Raw genomic sequence first — 24,828 nt, 5'->3', positions numbered from 1 at the left:
ACTTTATAAACATTAATATGTGAACACATCATCCTTCTCTGGTGCTCATCTGGCAATGCATCAAAAAATTGCAACCAAACTAGAAAAAAGATTGTAATTTTAAATACAACCAAAGGAACTTAAACCAGGAAGAATGAACAAACAAAAGAGATGGGGAAAACTGAATTGCTGCAAAATGAAGTCATGGGCAGAGTTCTTACCAGCTTTCTGCCCAATGGCCAGAAGAAGTGACATAAAACAGCAATTTGCCCCATGCAATATTTATTCCATAGTCCTTGGAAACAATCAATTCTACAGTTTTGCACTGGTAAGTGAAAATTTGGGCCCATCCAAGGCATGTGCCAGAACTGCCTGCTGTCCTCTAGAACAGCAGAGCACAAGACCAAATGGAGGGTCTGCAACTGTTTATTGCTGGTGAATTCAACAACCAATTTATATTCATCTATCAAGGAATATGCAAGTAGAAGCAAATATTATGGTCATGTTCATTTGTTTCTGATTACAAAATGTATGTAAATGTATATGCAAATTAAGTGCAAGCATCAGGCTCATGGCAAAGTGCCAGACTATCCCTTAGTGTTAGGAAGACTGGGGGGACTGGCAGGGAGATGCAGTGACTGCAGGTGAGGCTGGGCAGTGCCTCAGATATAGCCAGGGCTGGGCTGCTCCCAAGGGACAGAAAGAGGATAAATCCCCCAGTAACTTGTCCCTTTAAACCAATCTGAGGGGCTATAGAACAATCTGCTCCCGATGCAGCTAGAAGTGTGATAATTACAGAGCAGTGGGCTCCTCTGTCATTCAGCAGGCAGCATCCCCAGGAAATCTTGCTCTGTAATCAAGGGAAGAGGTGCAATCAAGCCCGTATTCAGCCTTCGTTTAGAAACAGCCCCTGCAGGCATCACAAAGGCTTCAGCATGGTGCTTTGTGAAGTTGGTGATCAACGCCCTGGTTCTGCAACTACAAGCAGAGTTAATGCACTTCTAAGCACATCTTCTGTTCACCTTTCCTCAGAAAGTCCAGAAGGAGTCTTGGAAGAAGGGTGAGGGTTTAGGCCAAAATACTCTTGTACAAACAGTGTTGCATCACGCTGTCCACATCTGTGAGCTCACTCTCTACACAGCAGTGTCAGCAAAAGAGAAAATTTCTTGCAGACTGACAGCATGGTCCTGAATGAGCAGATATGAACAACCTCATCTGGCTCTACAGCAGCTCAGCTTGCAAAATTTGCATGTGGAAGGTTTTCTTGGGTTCTTTTCTCAGAAATGAATGTATCTGTGATGATCAAATTCTACAGGAACCTCATTCTCTTGGCAGCAGCCTGATTCCAGAGGTTGATGAGGTTTATTAGAGGGGAAGATGTCTCTTAGTTCAGCTTTCATGTCTAATGCCACCATTGCCCAGAAACATACAAACTGTAGCTACTCAAATCAGCCATCGTTTGTACCCTACAGAGCTGTCAGATTCAGTGAACCAGTTTAGTCCAACTGCAATAAAAGTAGTCTCACATTTTATTCAAAATGGCCAAACTTTCCAGATTTTCACTCCCACTGTATAAACTCAAACACAGAAACTGTACCTGCTCAGCTACCATCTGGGCATATGACTGACATGATGTACACAATCCTACTAACTCTGTGCACATTGGGGGCACATCCCGGACAGAATTCACAGTTTCATCTCAGTATGGAATGGTTGTTTTCTGTTGACATTCATCATAACTTGGAGTTACAGTGGCCTATAATACTGTAAATGGAGCTTCATTCCATCACAGTATAGAATCAGCAGGTTCCATTCTCTATTTACTTCTCCTATCTCTGGCCACAAAATAAATGAGTTTGCTATGGTTTTACCATCTGCAGACATAGGTATCAGTCAATAGGCAAGTAATGGCCTGGACACTGTCAAGAGAACTCATTATTTAAAAGGTATATATTACATTTAGCTGTTCAAACAGAACTTGTTATTGATTGGATCCCATCAGTTCCCAGTAAAAGAGCCAACTCTGGTGATGAAATGAAAATATGCACAGAGACTACAGACTAGTAAATACTGTAATGGAGTGAAGGTTCCCCTCCCAAAACAGGAGTTGTTGATATCCAGTCGAGAGATCAATCTTTTTCAAAAGTGAGACTGAGAATAAAATAACCATGTTACTTGTGCATATATCCAGAGGCATGACAAAGATACAAAACAAAAGAGAACAGTTCTGACACAAACATCTCAATATCTTGGGGGGTGGGAAAAAGCAAACAAAGAAAATACAAGTTGTTTAATGGCCAATCAATCCACAGGCAGGAGGAGCCTGTAACCAGTTCTGCCATTCCTGCCACATCCTACTGTTTATCAGTGGAGGTTCTCCCACACTTGCAGAATTGAAAGACAACATCTTACGCTTTTCAAAGTCAGACAAAAAGGTAGCTATACTTAATTTGGTCCCTGTTTTTTTTCTTGCCACTTTTCTTTGTCTGCTTGTTTCCACTTACTAAACAGCCTTTTCTTTTGGTTTTCCCATTCATCTGCACAGCCACTGTAATGTTTTTTCAATGACAGCATTTAACACACAGAAATCGCTGCTGTTACAGCATCAAGGAGGCAGAAAACAAGGCTGATTATAAAATTCTAACATAAATCAAATATACACCATTTAGTAGTATATGAGAAAACAAGAAGAACCAAACAAGGTAATGACTCTGGAAATCTCTACATGTGATCCATTGGAGAAGTTCTCTGCACAGCATCTTCTCTGAGAGTGAAAATACCTCAGCTAACAGTGAGTTAAAAGTGTTTGCTTAAGAGGGCACATTGTGACGAACTTCTTTGTTCACCCTTAACACCAGGTTGGGCTGGAAACTGATGAATCACTATAGGAAACAAACAGCAATGGTGACTCAGGCTTCAAACAGTAACAATAGCACTGCTTTATCCATGGTGTCTACAACAAAAATATCCCTGGATTCATTAGAAGATGTATTTCAGATTGTTCCACCCACCCAGGAAATGCAGAAAGTCCACCCCCTGAGCCCTGTTCAGAGCTCTCACAATTGCCCCACAGGTACATGAATTCCTGCTCACTTACAGTACTTTATCAAGAGGTTCACTGGAAACCATATGCTGTTGATGTCTTGAGCAGCTGCCCAAGGAGTCTGGATCCATTAGCCCAGCAGTAGACAGACCCTTACATCTTTATGTTTCAGGGTCCACATGGCTGTGTGGCTCTTGCAATCTTCTATCACCATACCTGGCACTTAGACCTGAGGTGTGTTTGTTCCTTAAGTGTGTGAGGATCAGGCTAGTGACCCAGCTCCTGAACTGCCTGGTCACACCCAGAAATCTGTCCAGCCCCACATAACTCATGGCTCAAGCACAGAAAATAGTTCTGGCTCATTAATGGTTTGGACTGATCAGGTCTGAACAAATAGCCAGGAAGAATTTGGGTGTCCAACATTTCACAGGCTCACACCTCCCATCTAATGCTCATGTACTGTTACTGTATTATTTGGATGTAAAGCCAAATTTTCTGTTATTATTAAAATCACCATAAAACAAATGCACATATGGATGCTATATTTATTTTCCAAACCTTCCCTTCCTATAAAAACATTTTGCTTCTCCATCTAAATGCAGACTGTAAATGTAGAGCTGTAGGGCTTTTTACTTAGATATCAAGAGTATAAGGACTATTTTCACCACTTCTCACATTGTACAGACTAAACTCCAGTTAATCTAGTTTCATTGCCAAAAGAAGTGAATAAATTATAGTCGTGAAAATATATTACTGCAAATATTTCCATTTTGACAAAATCTCAGGTAGGGTATTTTTTTTTCTTGAGATTGAACATTTCTTGTCTAGGTTTCATCTTTGGTTTAAGCTCAAACTGTGGTGTTTAATGCCAAATGCCATAAATAACGTTGAGATGAGATCCTCAAATTCACACAGGGATTTTTCAGTTGACTTACTTAAGTTTCCTGCACATACAGAGTTAATTAGCATCACATTGCTAAAGACCAAGGGAAAAATCTGAAATACACTTCATCATGTGGTTTGCATGACTTAAAACTCTCGAACTCAAATTCAAAAAGAGAGTACCAAACAATGCAGAAACATTCAAATCCCTCTTCCCTTTGCAACACTAAGTAAGATCAATTTTAAAAGCAATTTAAGCAATTTAATCAAGGATGCTAAAACAATTAAGGTGCCATTCAGTGATTAGTATGCAAGCAATTGAAGGGAAGCATGGGACTTCCACAGGCTAGCAACAGCTAACATAAAGTAAGTATACAGTGTCCTGTCAATATGTCAGCAACATATACACACATATATATATATACACATACATATATATGTGTATATGTATATATATATATATGTATGTGTATATATATATATATGTTTATATATGGCTCCTTTTTGCTGGCACTTCACTCCATTTTCATGGACTACTGAAAAAAGCCAGCCATTGCTTTTGCCAACAATAACCTAGGGTACTTCTTAGTTTTATTTACCAATTTATGTTCCCTACCCTTATTAGTAAGTTGTTGATGAAATGACGATGAAGATGATGAATGACGATGAAGATGATGAAAATCTGCACTTGTCTACAGGTGCAGCATCCTTTCAGCAGACACTTGTTGCAATTGCTCACACTCTCTGTTTACTCCCATTTCATTATTTCCATTTGGAAAAACGAATGGTGAAACTTGAATTCCTCTGGCAACCATCAGCAGGAATAAGAACTCTGCCATAGCCCTGCTAAACAACAAATTAACTCTTTGGATTGTGCAAAGATCAGTGAGAAGCAAGGAGGTATTCTCTTACCTTCAGAACACAGCTTGCCAACATATCCAGTGGCTGAGCAGTCACAGTGCGGCTCACCATCCAGAAGGAAGCAAGTGCCACCATTTTCACAGGGGTTTTCTGAGCAAAGTCCTTCCATTTCCAGTCGGACGCCCTGACTGCCCAGGAGCTGCGGCTCAGAGTTGCCGTATTTCAGATCCAGGATAAACCCTTGGAAGGGAGGCTCGCTCAGAACACCATCGAGAGTCAGGGCGGCGGGCCGGATGTCCAGCGGGACTCCGCCGAGGAACAGGTCGCTGACGATGTTCATGTGCTGGCGCTGCGGGCGCACCTCGCCCGGCTTGGCCTCGCCGTCCAGCACCAGCACGGTCCGCAGCTGGCTGCGGCTCACCATCACAAAGTGCCAGCTGCTGTCGTTCACCCGCTTGTCCGTGGTGACTGTGGTCTCCGCACAGTCCACGCTGAACCGCAGCTGGATGCGCCCATCAACCAGGGACAGGCAGAGGAAGTCACACACGCCGCCATCGTCAAAATAGAGAAGCAGCCCAGCAGAGACATTGGTCTTGAACTGGAAGCTGAGTTCGCTCCGAGTGCTGGCATCCCAGCGGAGGTAGCGGGCCCACTGATTGGGAATGCCCAGGAACTCCAGACCCAAACAGAGACCCAGCAAGGAGCCCAGCAGCAAACTCACCTTCCAGGTGAAGTAGATAGAATGCAGAGTGAAGCCCATTGTTTCGAGAATCTGCTCTTCCCTAGGAGAACAAAAGAAGCCACACTACTGGGAGGAAGACCCCAGCAGTCAACACCAAATATTAAATCCAAAAGGAAGAGAACAAGAGCAGAGAGAGTGACAGAGAGCAGGAGAGTAAGTGGAAAGTGAGATTGCAAGTGCACGAGACCAAGAGGAAGTGTTTCCTCCCAAGGAAAGATCTCAATTATCCTTTAGGAACCAGAGGCTTTTATCTCAGGACAGGGTACATGAAATGACTTCTCTAGATGCTGTACTTCTCTGAAGGGCAAAATAACCTACAGTGATTTGTTTTGGTAGAACACAAAGGTGACACTGGTGTTCCAGGAGGAAGGAAAGGGAGAGCCAGGGCCCAAGCTTAAAATTCTTGTTTTCTAGAGATGATGACAATATTCACGGAGATGACAGTGAGATAGAGGAGAGAGTGAATTCATAAAGCACGTGAACTTCAAGAGGGCAAAAACAAAGTCAATCTTCATGATGCACTGGTGGATACCCAGCCCATAATTCACTTCTTGGCACTCACGGAGCTTGCAGGACCTGTGGGGTCAAGACAAAAAAAGAAAGGGAAAAGTTAATCTTACTACTCACCATATCTTTACTATGAAACTTATTAGCATCTTGTCCAATTAACTCAATTACATTTCTTGATACTTTGGATACTTCTTCATGCTTGCAACTGGCTGTACAGGTCTCAAAAGCAACAAGAACACCTATGTCCTCAAAATGGGCCAAAATAGAGAACTCAGCAAGTCATCTGCACACATAACAATGATTAGCAATGTAAAAATACACCAAATTATTTAACTCCTTTGATGAATGCGATCTCATTGACTTTACTGAGAAATGGTGCTGGAGCTTTCCCAGTAACCATTATGAGTTTAAAAGCTGGTAAGGGCAAGAAACACCATTATCCAATCTTACTATTCCATTGCTTACATTATGCTTCCTAGCATACCAAGGAAACATTAGAGAAGTTAACCCTGCTGTCAGGCTGTCACACAATAGCTGTTTTTACTTTACCTGTCTTGCATACTTCAGAGACTCTACCACAGGCCTCTGCAACCTGGAAACATGTGCTGTGCAAATTTTATATGGCAATCTGCAGCTCAGATGATAGCAAACTTGTAGCTTAGATGCTAAGAACTGTCTAAGCACTTAACCACTTACCCTGGTCTAGTGGCCTTTTGGCAAAAAGGCCAAATTCACTGCTAATTAAGAGCAAAGAATTCTAACTGCCTGCAATGAGTTTTATCTGTTAACTCTGGGATTTAACTCACTTCTGCATACTTGCATGTGGGTGATTGTATGCCTGGTGTAGGAGGATGTTTTAAGTGACAAGTAAAGGCAGCACAAAGCTAGGCTCATTCTTTAGAAATTCTACCCAAGAAAAAAGTAAGTTTTCTATTAATACAGGTGTTTGTTCACAAAGATGAGTTGGACACAAGAACAGCTCTGGGAATGGCTAACATTAGCATTGATATAAAGCAGGAAAGGAGGTGATGAGAATCAAGGCCTTCAGCCTCACAAAAGTCAGCATGAACACAGCTTCCACAAACTGGAACACAAATATTGTGAAGCAGTATTTGCTTGGGAAAAGTGTTTTATGCTGTGGACCTGTTATGGGTTGATGTTTTGACTAGCTCCACTCCTTGCCCCAGAGAGTTGCTCACAGCAGATGCCTTTCAGTCCCACTGCCCATCTTGCTCAGGAGGAGAAGGCACACAGACACTGCAGAAGTGGGCAGTGCTGGAAAGTTTCTGTTTGACAGGAACAGAGGTTGAGCTGGAGAAGAATCCCTAAGGAAAGGAGGGGAGAGGTCACACAGTCACATCCTCACCTGCCCCAGGGACCTGCAGAAGCCACAAGTCTCCAGGGCTGTCAGTCAGACAAATTTAGCCAGCACAAAAGACATGTCACTTAGAAAACAAAAGGGATCAATCAAAAAGAAAACACAAAACACAACCCCCCCCCCAAAAAAAAAAACAACCAAACACCCCCCCAAAAAAAGCCAAAAAAACAAAACAAACAAACAACAACAAAAAAAAAGTCCAGCAAGTTGGAGAGAAATGTGAGTTTTCAGTGCCGAGTGGAAACCAGGCCTATTCCCTGCAGCTGCCTGAGTGAAGCCCGTTAGCTAAACTGCTATAAACACAAATAAAATCAAGTCAAAACCAGAGGGAAGATAATTCCTTTTAATTGTTAACAGCTTGGCTGAGGAAAATGGAAGGTGGAAAAGGAGGTGTTAGAAGAGATGTAAAATGAACAATGAATTAAACAGAATCCAATTCCTCAATTCATTTGTCTTCCCAATAATCACAATGCTGTCTTAAGTTCATAGGGGTTTTGGGGGGCTCTGAAAAATTAATTGGGGAAAAAAATTATGTTGTTTTTGTCCATTTACCTTTCTTCCCTCTGCTCCCTAGTGGATCCACTAAAATAGCCCATGATTTATGGAGAAGAATGGAGTGAGAGAAAGGTAAGAGAGATGAGAGAGAAAGTGATGACCCAAGCCTGGAATTACTGATGAGATGGAAATGGGAACATCATAATGTGTGTAAATTAACCAGTGATGTGCTTCCAGCAGCTCACAGCTTCCTGGACCATTTACTACCACCATGGCAAAATTCACTACTCCATCAGACAGCTCTGTGCTCAGCCTGAGCAGAGAAGGGCGACAAGCCCAGCATGGCAGCAACCATCCACAGAAACCCCACTGCAGCAGGGCTCTTGCCCCAGCTTTCACTTCTCCTGGACAGGGAAAATTGCATTATCTGCATCAAAAGCAGTCTTCAGTCTTATACTCTTCTCTCCCTGTTTTAGAAGACAAACCCTTTGATATGCCATGAAAGATGCTGTAAATCACAGCAGCAGGAGTGAAAGTTACAGAAAACCACACAAGAGATGCCTATGTCCATACATAGTTCTAACTCCTGTCTGAAAAGCCTATCAATCTCTCCCAGTCTCAGGATGCTGGAACCCAGTTTTACACAGACAAATCCCAGCCTCCATTGGTCACTTCAATCCTTGGGATATTTCAATATTGGGAGTAGGCTACCATTGTGGTGCAAATTTCTGTAATGACACAAGTTCATTAGGGCAGGGCAAAAGGCATAGTCAACAAGGGAAACCAGACAGGAATGGTTAAACAAGAATAGAAATCTTCACCTAGGGAAGCCAAGGCAATTCTTCTTTCTGTTTTGATTGAGAGAAGCCGAGGTAATCCCTTTCTAGCTGTTTTGAAAAAGACAGTGCCAGCTCTGCTACAGAGCAGGAAGACAATGCAAAACCCATGAAATACAGGGTGTCATTGCTGGGTGCTTCATTGCCTTTTAGACACTACAGCTCAGGTTTGGGAAGGCTGCCCACACCCAGCCACTAGCAGGCTAGGGCCATCTGTGACTCCCCCAGAGCTCTGCCAGCGCACGTCACTCCTGACTCACGGTGCTTCCCGTTACTCCAGTTTCATGTCTCACACTGTTAAGTCTGTGAGAGAAAATCTTACCACAGCAGCAGAGCCCTCAAGAAGAGCTCAGAAGATCCAGTGCCCCTTACAGCAGGAGGCAGGATCTGAGTCCCAACCTTGAGAGAGTGAAGCCTGACACACCAATTCTGTGTCTCACGCATTCTCACAACGATTCTCCAAGACACACTGAAAATGAATAATTTTCTGCTCTTACCATTTTATTTTTAGCATAAATACTACCCTAGCAGCCTCATACAGCTACATTGCTACCATAGCAATACATTACAGTTTGGGACAAAAGCTACAGAATCCCAGAGTATTGTCTTACATATTTTCTCCCCGAGAACTCTCATTGTCATGGCATGACAACATCTTGCATAAAAACACTTCATGATGGACAGCAACAAGCAAATTATCTCCATTGTACTTCTAACAGCTTGTACCACCTCCCTGGCCTACCTGAGATCTGCAACAATGAGGAACCTGCACACTGAGCAGACAGCTCAACATCTCACACACACCAAACCCACTGTAGGAAACCCACTTGCACTATTGAAACGTCCCACTCACAGGGCTGACAGAGCTGCACAAGCTCCCCAGCCAGGGAAGGGAGGCAGCCCCACCACAGAACCAAAGGCAAGTGCTGCCTAACCACCACACATTTCCCAAACTTGACAGCAGTCCATTAATGCCAGGTCAGAGCCAGCTGCTCAGCAGCCCACGGAGGGGGTCTAGCCCTTGCTTTGAAGTGGCTCTCAACCACTTATCAGCTGTATATGGAGACTGAGTGACATTATCTAATTGCCAACTAATTTCCATAATTACTGACTGGCACACTCTGTATGCAGGGTTAATATCTTTGCAAACGTCTTGAAACACACCTGCTTAGGAAAGGGGGTGAGAGGCTGTTGCTCTGCAGCTTTTTTACACAACTGCACAGAAAGGTTGCAGGAGATGGGGTTTGTCACTCCCTGTCCTCCCTCCTCCACAACCTCCCTCTCTGGCTGGTAATCGCTTGGGGATGGACTTACTTGTATTTGAAAGTGTAATTTTCAGCAGAAAGAAGAACAGAGATGAATTCAAAGACAGGCTGGTTTCCCTTGCAAACCCCTGCCTCAGCAGTCCTGTGCAAACCTGTGTAAGTCCTGTTATTCCACTTCAGGATGCTGGACAAAATCCCACTGACACACTGATGGGAAAAGTTTACAGTTCACCCTGTATGACATCCTCTTCCACAACCAGAACTATTCACTTTCCCACTGTTTGTGCAGAAGAAGAAATACACATTGGTCATGTAGTATCCGTGTATATATAACACCCCATGTGAACTCTCTTTTGTCCTTTCCTTCACTCTAAAACGAGCAGAATTCAATTGTTTTCTTTATTCCTCAAGCATTAATGAAGCAGCAGAGTTTTAGGAAGCAGTAAACAGGATCTTAATTTGGCTCTGCTTTCACGTGTCTTCCCTCAATTGGTGCAAAGCACAGCAATCAAATCATTACAGTTCTATGACATATGCTGCTCAAAATGACACAGTAAAAATTATCCTCAATAATTGATATAAAAAGTCAAGCTTGCTAGCAGGGAGAAAAGGGGAATTCATACTATTTATTCACTCATCCATTTTTGAACAATGGGCTCCCTTTGGCTAATGCTTTAAAATCTTTCTGCCTGATCTATCCCCAGCTGAATTGTGGCTAAAGACAAAAGGGTGATAGCACAACAACAAAAAAAAATCCTTCTAATAAAAAAGCAGATGTGAAAACTGTGAGTTGCTAGCTGACCTTTTTATCTACAAGTCACTATAGACAAAAAGGAACACAGAAATCCTCCCATCACACAACATCCTCAGCAAGGATGCATGGAGGGATGTTTACAGAGAACTGAGAGGGGACATGGAGGGTTTGAAATTCATGAGACTAGAGAAAACTGCAGGAGCTAATTTAGATTTTAATTCCTCTAGCAGCATTTGCATCTCAGTAATAAATCTGGACACTGCCTCATACCCTTGCTGGGATGGAGAGGACTCTAGGGTGGAGCCAGGGAAGCTGAGCTGAAAGAGCTAGGATGGAGAGCTTCCATCTTCATCCACTTCTATCATTCTCTCACCAAGGGAGATTTCAGTGGCACTACACAGCTCAGAGGGGTCACAGGAAAGGCAAGATGGGCTCTGCTTAGTGAAGAGGCTGGAAGTGAGGTCAGAAATGGGGGCTTTGCTTTGCAAAGAGCTGAACACACCTAGGTTCTGCTGAAGTTGGCAGAACTTCATGGGATGCAGCATTACATTACTGGCTGGCTGTAGGAAGAGAAGCAGTGATACTTCAGGCTTTATCTTGGATGTACAGACACCTGCATATGAACATCAGCATATCAAAATTAGGGACTGAGGGTGACATGGAGCACCTGTTGACCTTTTCTGCATGGTCTCCAGAGATACAGTACTCATGCCAGTCTTTCACATCACTCTGAAACCACTCATGCATTTGCCCCACTCCAAGCCCAACAGAAGATGTATTCTTCTATGTTCTGATATGTACTTCTATGTACTGATATATCTTGCAGGCTTAACTTTTCCATTCTTGAAAACTGATACACAGTTACTTACTTCTTATCTGAATTCAGCATTGAGCTCCCTAGGAGACAGTTGCAAATAAACTGTATCAAGCAAAAGGCAAGAAAGCCGGGTATGGGGCTACAATTCAAGAATGTCCCCTTAAAGTAAGAAAAAAATAGATTAAAAAGCTAAACTAGTTTGTCTTTGCTTCCTTGTAGAGGGTTAGCATACATGCACATGCGTTCACCATCAATTGTAACCTACAGGCAGGTGGTTGGTTGGTTTCCTGGTAGCTGGGCATGTGATCTGCAGTCAGTTTAAACCCACTGCCCTTCTCCCCATTCCCAGTTGTTCCCTGGGGAAGGCAAGAATAACTGCTTATGATATGGCTAACCTTGGAGCTCACCTCCGCAAACACTGCATAATACCCAAACTAGGCACCCATGCATGGGAGAGCTGAACTCACCTGCACTAGCAAGACACACAGCTGAAATGTCACCAGCAGCCTCAGAAGGGATAGGAGCAAACTAGTAAAGTGCTTAGTTCAATGAACAGCATGAGACCACGGCAGCACAGCCTCACTTCTAATTTGTCAGGCTGGAAAGTCATCTGACTGCTGAAAGAGTTACCATTTCATCATAACCACCCTTCACATTTTTACATCCTGGGCCTATTTAAACAAACTCAACTCAGAACCAGAGCTCTACAAATCTATCCTGGAAAAAGAAGGGTTAAAAAAGCCACAAGGGACATCGTGACTCCCGTCTTAAACACTCTCACCACCCCACAGAGGAGGCCATCTAGTCCATGAGAGTGACCTTTAACTAGCCTACCTAGCCCCGGCTCAGCATGAATGCAATTTACAGACCATTTCAGCTCTCCAGCTTTCTTAACACAAAGAAGAAAAATCAAAACCCAAGCACAATGGAAAAGAAAGAAAGAGAGACAGAAAATAACCCTGCAGAGCAATCATGTCTGGGGCTGCTCTGATGGCTTTCTGTTCCCTTCCAGGACACAGAAATGACTCCCAGTGTGTTAATTACTCCCATTACCACAAACTCTCCACTAACAAGGAGTAGCTAAAAGGAAGCGTTGGCAGCAGCTGAGCAGTTATTGCTCTGTACTGCCACGCAGGAGAAACCAGACTCCCCCATCCCTGAGCTGGTACTAACCAGGAGAGCCATTTCTGCACAACTCCACAGCCTTTATTGTAATTCCCATGGCAGCTGCACTGGAACACTGGCTTTGCCTCAATTCCACCATCGTTAAAAGAGAACAAAGAATACCTGCTTTTCTAAAGACTTTGAAGCTCAACAGTTGAAGAGCTCTGAATCATTATCATGTATTTTGCTCCTTCTGTAGATGGGCTGTCTCCATCCCCTGCATCTTCTCCTTTCTGCCATCAAAAAGCTTGGACAGATTTTTTATTCTACCAAATCCTAATAATACCAAACGCAGCCAGTAGCTACACACATTCAGCAGGGAATGTTAGCGGGGAATTTGGTGATATCACAGTGCTGGCATTACTGATAAAGGCAATACTTCTTCCATAAATATAGAGTATTTCCATTTTCTTTTAAGAGATGCATACATAGTATTTCCATTTTCTTTTTATAAATATCAAGTCTTTTGAAAATGTGCTTATTGTTACCAAAACCCAAAATTTGAGCACATCATTAATGCCTGAAAATAAGGCTGCTTCCAAGAAAATTTTCCTTATACTAACAGTGCAGAATGGGCTTAATTTTCCCCCAAAATGTATTTGATATTACAGACACAGGCTAGCATTAGATACTCCTCAAAGGGGAAAGACAACTGAAGTGTTGGGGGGGGACTCCTGACTTTGAAGTCAGAGGAAAAAAGTCACTGGTGCATTGCTTTGTTAGTTCCTTAATTTTAGAAAAAGGTACAAAGCACAAAATCAACACCAAAATACAACAAATGGCCAGAGTACTAAGTAATACCACCTTGCTCTTCCTAGCTGTCTGTCTACCCATCTGCCTCTTCTTTGCATATGCATTTTAAGTTTTTCAGGAGCAAGAACATTTTCTTTTCTGTCTGACAGAATCTAGCACAACATAGTCAAGAGCAGAGTTATAATGCACTACACATGTACACATTAATAATTGTGATTTTATATACTTGAGATAGTAGTAAAATATAGCCTTTATATTCCAGCTGATGCATAACACTGTCTTTAATATATATATATATATATATATATATATATATATATATATATAAATGAAGAAGAAAAGCTTAAAAGGACTATCAGAATAACTATAATAAGAATAAAATATTAACTCACTTTTTCTTTCACTTATAGATCATAGTCAATTCACACTTTCTTTAACCTATTTTATACTCTTGGACCTATTTCCAGTAAGTCAGAGCAGACTGCATGTTTTCCAATGTTGTGATAGTATATTATAAAGACAGCAGGCAGAAGCAATCAAATTTGTTATTGTACTGAAAACACAGTATGTATAGAGGGTGACACTGCTCCTGGCCAGATTTCTGTCATTAAAAGTATGGCCAGTAATTAATTTAGATCATTCCCTAAGTCTGCTGGCTTATGGGAAAGTAAGTGCCATCCATTTAAAAAGGAAATAAAGGTCCCATGGACATCTTGAAATCTACAGTGGATTTTCTCATTATGTAACATGTTAGCACTCTCTATCAGTGAACTCAGTTCTCTGAAGTTTTATTGAACTTAAGAATCTCATGCAAAAAAATTTATACTCAGCTTCCCTCAAAGCACACACAAACACCTAACACAGCAAACAGGTGTGAGAAGCTGCCCAGAGTGCAGGCAACGCTCTCAGCTCCTAAGCTCTGTAAACAGCCAAGGTTCCATTTACAAACCAGATGCCTCTCAGGGAACCCAGTCAAACCCTGGAATTGAAGTGTGGGTGATCTGTTTTCACCCAGCTCTCACAGTGACTGATTCTGACCAACACAAGGAGCTCACACTGGCGCCCTGGAAGCACTTTGGAAGTCTCAGTCACTGTGAGATTAGATGTCCCCTTTCTGAACCACACTCTTCTCTTACCACTAGCTCCAGAAACGTTGCTTTTCGTGGGTGTGTACACTACAGCAGGCTGGGAATCCCCTGCCATGGGAAACCAATGCATTCTTCCAGCTATCTGTTGTTTTCATCCTTTGATACACAAATTCCTGCCAAAATTCATTCCACCCCATCCCTCTCCCCACTACTACCTCAGGGTAATTGGGTGAACATTATAAGAAGCTATGCACAGATAGGTTTCTCAGTTCCAGCATGCTGGGGAAATGGAAGTGGGAATCTTTGCCAAGACAGACTGGGTGCAAAAATCTTTAAGTGTCACTGTCTTGCCTGGAAAGAGGTAACACTTTAAATGGCTGAGGATGTTGAAAACATCCCAGATCATCAAGGAAATTACTTGTAACTTGCATGATAGGGGTCAGTTTCTAAACTGACCAGCAATTATGGGACAGGTAACAAATATTCTAAACACTTGCAAGGAGTCATTGCAGGCTGGCCTGTGCCTGCAGCACTGCACGGTGATCTGCCAGTGCACCAAGCAATCCCCACCTGACCCACACTGCCTGCGGGCAAGGCTGCAATAACAAACCTGTCACTCTGCCACAGCACTGGCCTCACAGCTAAGGACTAAAACAGCTTGTAAAGCCTACCCAGCCTCCAGAGCCCTAGGGACCCTCAAAGCAGAAATACAATGCTTTTGGCACAATGTGTTTTGAAAGGAAGGCTGTTGAACAGGTATTTCTAGGTTTAAAAGTGCTATGAGCCCAGACAGTGGGACAAATTACACACAGAACAGGGGTCTCATTTTTGGTTTTTAATTCATTTACACCTTCCAGGACTGTATTTCTGTGCTTCACACTGTTTTGTCTTACAAGTTTTCTCTTTAACTGTCTTTTCCTCAGAAACTTCCTGCTCTGAAATGCAGAACCAAACATTAAGATGTGCAAAGCAAAAGGGTTTTTGCAGAATTCAAGTATAAAGGATTCATCTGCCTATCTCAGTGGAACCACCTAATGACAAGGAAATTACATTTCCTGGAGTAAGTAACAGACAAGATGCCAAAAAGGCAGGGAATGTGTGCATGCAGCAAAGACAAGAGGAATCATCATACACACAATGCAACAGAGAGGCAGACATCAGCTAAAACAAGAACTCCAGAGGCTGGACAGTCCTGGGCTTTCAAAAGTACTTGGGCATGACTGCAGAAAGATGGGAGAGCACAACTGTATTTTATTTTAAAATTAACTTGGATAAAAACACTAGGAAATAGTGTACCAGAGAATAACCCTTCAACACCTGAGAAACGGATTGGACACTGCACAGCACTCTCCTAGTTTCTCTCTATACTAAAGCCCCAAATGCAGGAGTGTGCCAGGGCCATAGACCCAGGAAATAAAGTCTGTCAGCCAGCTTAATACCTCAAGTGAGCTCAGGGAAAGAAAAAGCTAACTAGCAGCACTATGGAAATTAATGCCTTTAGAAATTAGTTGGAATTTTCTAATGGAGCATTTTAACACCACTGGAGAAGACATGTCTCTTTGTTTAATCACTAGTTGCTACATATTGATAAATCAATCACACTTGGCAGATTTAGAAAGACTATATATATATATTTATATTCTCCTGCAAATGTTCCTTTAAAAGTCAGATGGTGTTTTAAAGTGCTTCCAGCCTTGGGACTCACAGTGCAGTGCCCTGGAAGACAATTGACATTCTGAGTGACTGGGCTGCGAATTCAAAATCCCAACTCAACCTGCTCAAGCCAGGATTCAAACTCACATACTTGGGAAAAAAAAAAAAAAAAACAAAAAAAAACAAAAAAAAACAAAAAAAAAAAAAAAAAAAAAAAAAAAAAAAGTGCAAGGAAAATACTTGAATTCCTGCAACTGCCCAGGCCAGAATCTCTGAGGTTACAGATGTAACAGTGGCTCTGGGAACATCACTATACTGTATTCCATGAGACATATTTTCTGCTTTGCCATACTAAATATGAATCTCTGTATGGTTAACAATACAGCTGACAAAGAATGATTGTTTGTTATGAAAGCCACTAGTGAAAATGAAAGTAATATTTATTATATTGAGGGGCTTTCATTGAATTTTCTATTTTTAATTTAAAAATGAAGCATTCTAATTTACCTGGCTTTGGATGTAGTAACTTCCAGTCATTATTTGCAGTTTATTTTTATTTCTTCTGGGAAAGAAGTATAGAATAGAGGAGTATAGAAGTGGGAAAACTGAGACTGCTATATAAATAGCTCCATTCCTAGCAACTGCATAACTTTTCATTTCAAATCAATTTAAAATGTATTACCCTCCCTCTCAACAAAAAAAAAAAAAAAAAAAAAAAAAAAAAAAAAAAAAGAAGAAAACAAAAAAACCTGAACATTCTGAATAATGCATCCTTTCTGCTAACATTGTTTTCACAGTCTGAAAAGCCATTATTTTGACAAAAACATTATGAGCAGTTCTTGCTAACAGCACCCACTTTTTCCCTTTCATACCAAGCCCTGCACTCAGCATGTCAGGGAACTTCTGCACAGCTCTAGAGATCAGTGATGAGGCAGTGATGGGTCTCACTCCTTTCCGGCCCAAATTTTCACTTCCTTGTTCCACATCCAGCTTTGGTCAGCTGGTGGCAAACTGGAAGCCAGTGAGAGAAATTCTGCAGGATTTGCCCCAATTTTTAAATTAAACACCACAAACCCTCACAATGATTTTTCTGCTGTCCACTGGTAAGGTAAGCAAGGAAAGAAAAAACAGTACAACTCCTCTCTACACCTAAGGAGACACTCTGCCTATGATGTAGCTAAAACATGTGGGTAGAAAAAAAACTCACTAGAGAGATCATTCATTCCTGGGTAGACTAAGTACTCCAGTCTCTCACCCCACCCGCCAAGAGTACAAAAATAAGTATGGGAGAAATGGGGAAAAGCTTTTCTAATCAACACTTATATGGAAGATACCTGAAATGCTTGTAAAAACCCAGCAGAACTTCTTCTGCTTCCAAATTATCTTGAGCAACTGAGATTCAGAAGTAACTAATGAAAATGATTACTTGATACCACAGGCAACAGATGGTTCCTGCAACCTGCCAGTTGCCAGATTCTAGGCCAAGCCTCTCTCCCATGCAACTTCATCACACATTAATTTAATTCATTTTATCTATAGCACCTAGTTTCTGGCTGCCAATATTTTGCTGTTCATGAGTAAGATTCATGCAATGAACTTCATGTTCTAGCAGTCAGAGAACATGCAAGAGTCAAAATAAGGAGGCTCGTGACCAGTTTGGCCTTCAGCAGTGTGCTGTTTCAGGGGATACAGCTAGGACTACAGCAGCCACATTGTAAAGTTTAATTAGTCATTGTGAAGTGCTCAAAGCACTCAAAAGGCAAGCTAACAGAAGAGCCATCTATCTTTTTTTATGACATTAACAGTCTGCTCTCAAATTAAGCAAGGGAAGAGGTATCTATAAAACACAGCATATTTTCTTCCATCATTCCTGATGTCTCAGTCCCAAAGGGGCACAGGTTTACTCAGCAGGCAGGGATAAAAGGGAATGGTGGGGGAGTGGGGAAGCCTTCATCAGCCTCAATCCTGCCCTGCCTGCAGCTGCCCTCACCACCTGCAGCAGACAGGTTTGGCAGACAGAGCAGCTCAGCCACAGAGAGTGACACGGGTTGCACCTCCCTGGGGCTGCCACCCCAGCCCCTCCTGTGACACAGCACAGCAAACAGGCACCCCCTCCCCATTCAAACACAGTCCCAGTGACTGTACAATGGCTCTCTGTGCTTTAAATGGGAATCATGGCACACAGTGTATGAGCTGCTTAGTCAGGAGAGCTGCAACCCCTTTTTTTCCCCAAAAAAACTCCCTAAGGGAGAACTCATCTCTGGGGCTCCAGAAAGAGGCAGTCTGGGGAAAAAATGGGTACATTTAACTCCATTTTTTGGCCAGTGGTCATCTAATCTATCTGAAAGGCTCAGAGAAAGACATAAATCCAGGGAGGCTGCTTGTATGCAGCACTGCTCAGTGCAAAAATACAACTATTTCAACTTGCTTCCCCTACTTTTCTGGGACTTTCAAAAGTCAAAAATTAAGCAAGTTAAAAAGACATTAATCTTGCAGAAGAAAGTCCCTCTATGCATTTAATTAAGATCTAAATAAAGGGAGAAATCTACAAAGTCTGTTACGAAAAAATATGAGGTTTTAGATTCACTTAATTATTAACATCATTTAAAAAAACGAGAAGCTGCTTTCAAAGCAACTGGTTTTCAAACATGTGAAATGTACACTACAGCAAAAAGTAAAAGTGTTTCCACAGTTTACAGGAAAGGGAAGACATATATCACTGTAAACTGCTTTTACAGAATCCCTAATGTAGGATTTCCTACAGAATTAAATGAAAAGGGAAGAGGATATGGAACACCCATGGGTCTTCTGATTACCTCACAAATACAGGCTAGAAGTAGTCACCTGTTAAAAAATACATGTTGATGAAGGTGTACAGTTACCCTGCAGCATTAAACCAGTCTGTTGTCTTGGACTACAGCTCACTCCTGGCTCCCTGTCAGATGCCTCCCAAGAGAATCCTTTACAGTTTCACTACCGCAAACACTGCTGGTCCAGGGCAACAAAATTAGAGGCATTCAAAGTATATCTCCTAAAATATCTATTCCCAATAGCTTTTTGTGACTACTGGGAGAGATTAAGATTGCAACTGTACCATCTATACCTGCCATTCACTACACACAGAACTGTTTCATGATGACAAAAACAAAGTCTGAGGTAACAATACCATAGAGGCAGGAATGTATGAGCAGAGGAGGAATGGTAGTGTTCAGTAGAATATTTGCTATTTAGGTAAGTAATGGCAATAAAGTCAGAAAAAATTATTTAAACAGCACTGCTGGAAAAAAAAAATAAAAGGACACCCCACCGATTCAACTGGTTTCACAGATTTCAAGAACAAACTTCCCTTAATCTTCACACCCATAATAGCTAAGAATCCCACAGGGACATCTTCCTCTTTAGACACTCATCCCCAACAGACTTTGCAACACTAGGCTGAGAAAATTCTGCTGTTGAAGACAGCTGTCTTTTTCCTAAGACCAGCTAGACACTGGTCTAGCTGCCCCATCCATTGCAAATCCTCATTCAGTACTTTCACAATCAAAACACAAGATGCTGGACATTGAAATCAGCCTGTCTGTATTGCAATAGCTTTGCATTATGAGGTACTAGTGTGTGCTTCTTCCTTTCCTCCTCACCAGAATCTTGTTTCAGTGCTATCTCCCACTGCACACAGCCAGACTGGAAGTCTGCCTCCTGCTCAGTCATTCAACATCCTGCTTCTCAACACCTAAAGACACATTCACACACTTTCAGCCAAGCCATCCATCTTCTCTCCACTTCAGCCTTGGCTCTAACCCCAAACTGGAGGCCACATCCCCCTCCTCCAGACCACTGTAGCTTTTACACACTTCCTGCCCTCACCTTGCATGTCTCTTCACACAGACACCACGTGGAGTCTGGTGAATGCTGTCCATGTTTCCAGGTGGGATCACCAGAACTGCATGAAGGAAAAAAGCTGTATCATACTGAGTTGTGATATTGATGGGGTTTATAATGCAAAAAGCAAGCAAATTAATTTAAAAATAGTAGACGCCAAAAAAAAAAAAAAAAAAAGCCACCAAAGTACCCCAGCACACCACTCAGTTTACTCTGAAGTCCCTACTAACCTGGATTCTCCTATGGTTCTTTTATAGCTTACATCTTGGAGGTGTTCAAGCGCATAACACTAAGCAATGTGATTAGAATTGATCCAGTGAGTCTCCTACCCTGCCCCAAGGGAACAATTACACTGTATTGCAAGGACAAAATTAAAGCACTTGATTTTGGACCAGAGATCCACAGGTGAAAAGCCATGCTCCCATTCTTGTACTAAATCTCCCAGCCACAAAATATTTACCCATACTTACTGGATAATAACTGTTTGAGTACACATTTTCCACAGTTATCAAAACATTCACTAACCTATTCAAGGTAATCATGTGAGGGTTTGGGGTTGAGGATTTTTTTTCTATTTTTGGGGAAGAGATTAAGTGAATAAAAGATTTTTCTTTGACCACAAGCTTTCTTAAACCTGCAAAAGCATTCCACCAGAAAAAGAGATTTTTAGAAAAAAATCCAAAATGGGATATAAAAAAATGACAGTAGATTTGGTTATGTCAAAGCTGCAGCCTCTGTCAGAGAGCAGGATGGGGAAGGAATGTCAAGAATAAAATAACACAAGGCCTATAGTCTTCTGTAAAACAATCATTTCTTACTGATCATGCTATTAAACATTTTATTATTTCAGTGACTACAATATCCCCATTTCATGCTCCTGAGTTCATGCTTTTCCATTACCAAAATCTGGCCAAAATACCAATGCCTCAGAAAATAAATTAGTCGATTCCCTTTTTTTAAGGGCTGTGTTTGACTTTAATTACATTGATACTTGCTTGGGAAATCAGACTTCACTCTCAAGAGAGTAAAAAGGGGAAAAAGGAAGGAGAAAACTCATACATGGAGAGAAAGAAATAGAATAAGAATAGATAATGGTGAGTCAGATTAATCAAATTAAAAGTTTCGAACCCCCTATCTCTGAAATTTCAGACAATGCCCCTACTCAGGAATGGGGGAATGAGTGTTTAAATTATTTGTTAAGCTTTCTTTTATCAGTCATCTATTCAGAAAATCCTGACATCTTCAAGCAAACATGGTTATCAATCATTAGAAAGTGCTTTTATCTGGAACTGCTCATAAGAAACTGAAGAATTTACAAGATGAGCTTAATGCAGGTGGATGGTACTTCAAGGAATAGGAAAGAAGCAAAAATGGGAGAAGTCTGTTTACCTTTCTTTCCATGTGGGTTAGTACTTAAGACTGAAAAAAAAAACCCACCAAGTCACAGTGAACAATCAGGGAAGATTCTGCAGAAGTGGGTAAGAAGCAGTTATAACACAGATTGCTCCATGGAAAATGCTTCTGCTTTTTTCACTTATTCTTTTCACCTTGTATGACTGATTGTCTCAGTGACACAACACCATGTTGCTTGTCCAATCTGTGTCCAAAAGTGCCAAAATATTGAATTCCTAGGTGGCTGTTTCACAGCTGCTGATCAGCACTCAGCAGCATGGTCAAATCTTCATCTTTCATTCCTTTCTCACTCTCCTGCACTCCCATCTTCCTCTCCTTCCACTCTCACCCCTTCTCATTCCATTTTAATCAAGGTTCTTTCCTAATTAAAACAAACAAATATGTGGAAGCAATTAACGTCTTGAAGGAGGCAGATGGTGGAATAGAGCCATTTCGTTATTGCATTAAGCCTTAACTTGCTATCTCTTCAAACTTTGTGCACTTTAATTAAACACTGTTACAGGCAAGTTCAATGGGCTCTAGAGCAGAGTTTATGCAATTAGCTCCTGAAAAGCTGGTGGTGCACGGTGGCAGGCTGAGCATGCTGTGCAGTGTGCAGCTGGAAGGGCAACTCCAGAGCCAGAGGGGACTAAGGACTTCCTTTATCCTTGCAGCAGGCATGAAAAGGAGTGAGAGAGAACCAAATGCTGGGATGGGACAGAAATGTAAACTAGCCCTGCCCTACCGTGTTCAGGTGTAAGTTTTCCAGTGCCCATGTCAAAGGACTCAGTGACCATAAATTCTATGTGCACACATTTTAAGGGGCCATGGTGACTTTCAGTGGCTGTGCCACCTTCCCAGAGACAGGAAAGAGGTGATAAAGATCTCAAGCACTTGTCAAAAAAAATTTCTATTGCTTTCAGGCCTATTTACTGCTCTCTCATCTTCAGCATTAGCACCACTCCAATCTTTGGCTTCCATTATGCCCTCAGAAACAATGGACTGATGAAGAAGTGGCATTTAAAGACCTTGAATCACCTAGAAAAATACACTCAGAAAGAGAGGGATTCTTTTTTCCCCTTGCATTTCTGTTTGCAGTCAGCCCAACATTGCTGAACAGAGGCTTTTGCAGCTAAAGGAAGGAGTGAAGAGAAGTGTCACCCAGGTTCGTGCTCTCACTGTGCTACACACACATGCCAGAAATGCAGACAGGTAAAAGATGCAGTGGCACAATTTACCTCCACCCTCTGGCAGATGATAATTTCTATTCAACACTGCCTCCAAATCTTACTCGCAAATATTTAAGGAAAAACAGTCCATGTGACTCAGATGGAAACAGCCCTATAGATCCCAATAAGGAAAAATATACTACATCTATTTTATTGCTAGAATTCCAGACAATTTTTGTGTCCAGTGTCATACAGGGACCTTGTGGAGGAAACACCTTCCTGTGTCTGTCAACCACAAAGATCACCTTTTTTGAACAAAATTAGAATATGACTTAAGGGGAATTTACAAATTACAAAGCCAAAGACCATCCCTGGAGGTCATCTAGTTTGAGAATTTCTCTGAATTAATTTATGTTTGAAGCAGGGCAGAAAAAAAAAAATCCCCTCCTGTCCTAAAGGTTTCTATTAATGGAGAGTTCACAACAGCTCCTAGAACATTTTCTCAGGGCCTAGTTATCATAGTTGTTAAAAATGGACACGTTATTTCTAGTCCAAATTAATCTATTTTGGCTCCTAACCACTTGTTCATGTTATATACCTTTATCTGCTCAAATGGAAAACTCTCTAGTGCAAAAGGCCCTCTCCTTCTTAGCATAAAAGACAATATGCAACATTTTCTGAAGGGTGAGACTCATATCATAGTGTCTTGGCACCTCTTCATTCATCAAAGTTTTAAACTCAAACAAGGAAACCATCACAATATCAAGAAATGCAACCAGAGCATGCTATAAATATTGATTTTTTTTTTTTTTTGCTTGCAGACTCTTTCTTTTACAATTGTGCCATATAGTGTACAAATGTATTTACTGAGTATTTAATAATGCAAAATTCAAAGATTATGAATATCCAGTTCCCATCTGGACATCTGATGCTTGCTGTAGCCCCAAGAAAAATGTAAGATTTTGTTTTCCTGTGGATTTTATCTTAATTGTAGCTTGAATACATAACATGGAAAAGTGAGTTTATGAGCATTATGGAAACAGAAATTCTCAATTTCCAAATTTTGGGTACTTAAACTGTTACATTATCACATTATAAGGTGGCATGCAAACACAACATGGCTACAGAATAAAGAACACAGAATCATTTAGGTTGGAGAAGATCTCCAAGATCACCACGTTGAAGCACTGACTCAGCACTGCTCAGTCCACCATTAAACCATGTCCCTAAGTGCCACATCTACATCTCTTATAAATACCTCCAGGGATGTGACTCAACCACTCCCCTGAACAGCCTGTTCCAATGCTTAACAACCCCTTCTCTAAAGAATTTCTTTCTAATATCCAATCTAAACTTCCCCTGGTGCAACCTGAGGCCATTTCCTCTCATCCTCTCACTTGTTACTGGAGAGGAGAGGCTGCCCCCACCTTGCTAAGCCTCCTTCCAGGGAGCTGGAGAGAATGACAGAGCCTCCTCTGAGCCTCTTCTTCTCCAGGATAAACATCCCCAGCTCCCTCAGCTGCTCCTCCTCAAACCTGTGCTCCAGACCCTCACCAGCCCTGCTGCCCTTCTCTGGACATGCTCCAGTACCTCAATGTCCTTCCTCTCACAAGGTGCCCAAAACTGACACAGCACATGAGGGGTGGCCTCACCAGAGCCCAGTACAGGGGGATGATCATTGCCCTGCTCCTGCTGGCCACATTGCTGCTGATACAGGCCAGGATAACATTTGCCTTCTTGGCCACCTGGCCACCCTGGCTCACATTCTACCAGCAGGCTCAGGTCCTTTTCTGCCAAGCAGCTTTCCACTCACTCTTCCCTGTAGCACTGTGTGGGGTTATTGTGAACCCAAGTGGCACTTGGCCCTGTTGAACCTCATGCCATCAGCCTCAGCCCATCAATCCAGCCTGTCCAGATCCCACTGCAGACCCTCCCTGCCCTCCATGAAATGAACATTCCTGCTCAACTTGTTGCCATCTGCAAACTTACTGAGGGTGCACTCGGTCCCACACCCAGATCATCAGTAAAGATGGCAAAACAGAGCTGGGCCCAGCACTGAGCCCTGGGGAACCTCACCAGTGACTGGCCACAAGCTGGATCCAGCACCACAGCCTGGCCATCCAGAATTTTTACTCAATGAAGGATATACCCACCCAAGCTATGAGCAG

General features: G+C 42.0%; 1 protein-coding gene across 1 annotated transcript in view; it reads right to left on the bottom strand.

Annotated features, from left to right (window-relative positions):
- Window positions 1–1,485: 1,485 nt before the first annotated feature.
- The window catches only part of LOC306803918 (neurexin-3-like), a 75,801-nt gene continuing 52,458 nt past the window's right edge, over window positions 1,486–24,828 (bottom strand). Inside the window, exons 2-3 of the mRNA XM_079309904.1 lie at window positions 4,817–6,083; window positions 1,486–2,861 (exon numbers count right to left, since the gene is read on the bottom strand). Coding sequence (XP_079166030.1) covers window positions 2,776–2,861; window positions 4,817–5,525 — 795 coding nt within the window. The 5' untranslated portion in view covers window positions 5,526–6,083 and the 3' untranslated portion in view covers window positions 1,486–2,775. The remainder of the gene's footprint in view (window positions 2,862–4,816; window positions 6,084–24,828) is intronic.

This window comes from Erithacus rubecula (assembly GCF_903797595.1).
Source record: "Erithacus rubecula genome assembly, chromosome: 6".
NCBI lineage: Eukaryota > Metazoa > Chordata > Aves > Passeriformes > Muscicapidae > Erithacus > Erithacus rubecula.
This window is presented reverse-complemented; position numbering and strand designations above follow the sequence as displayed.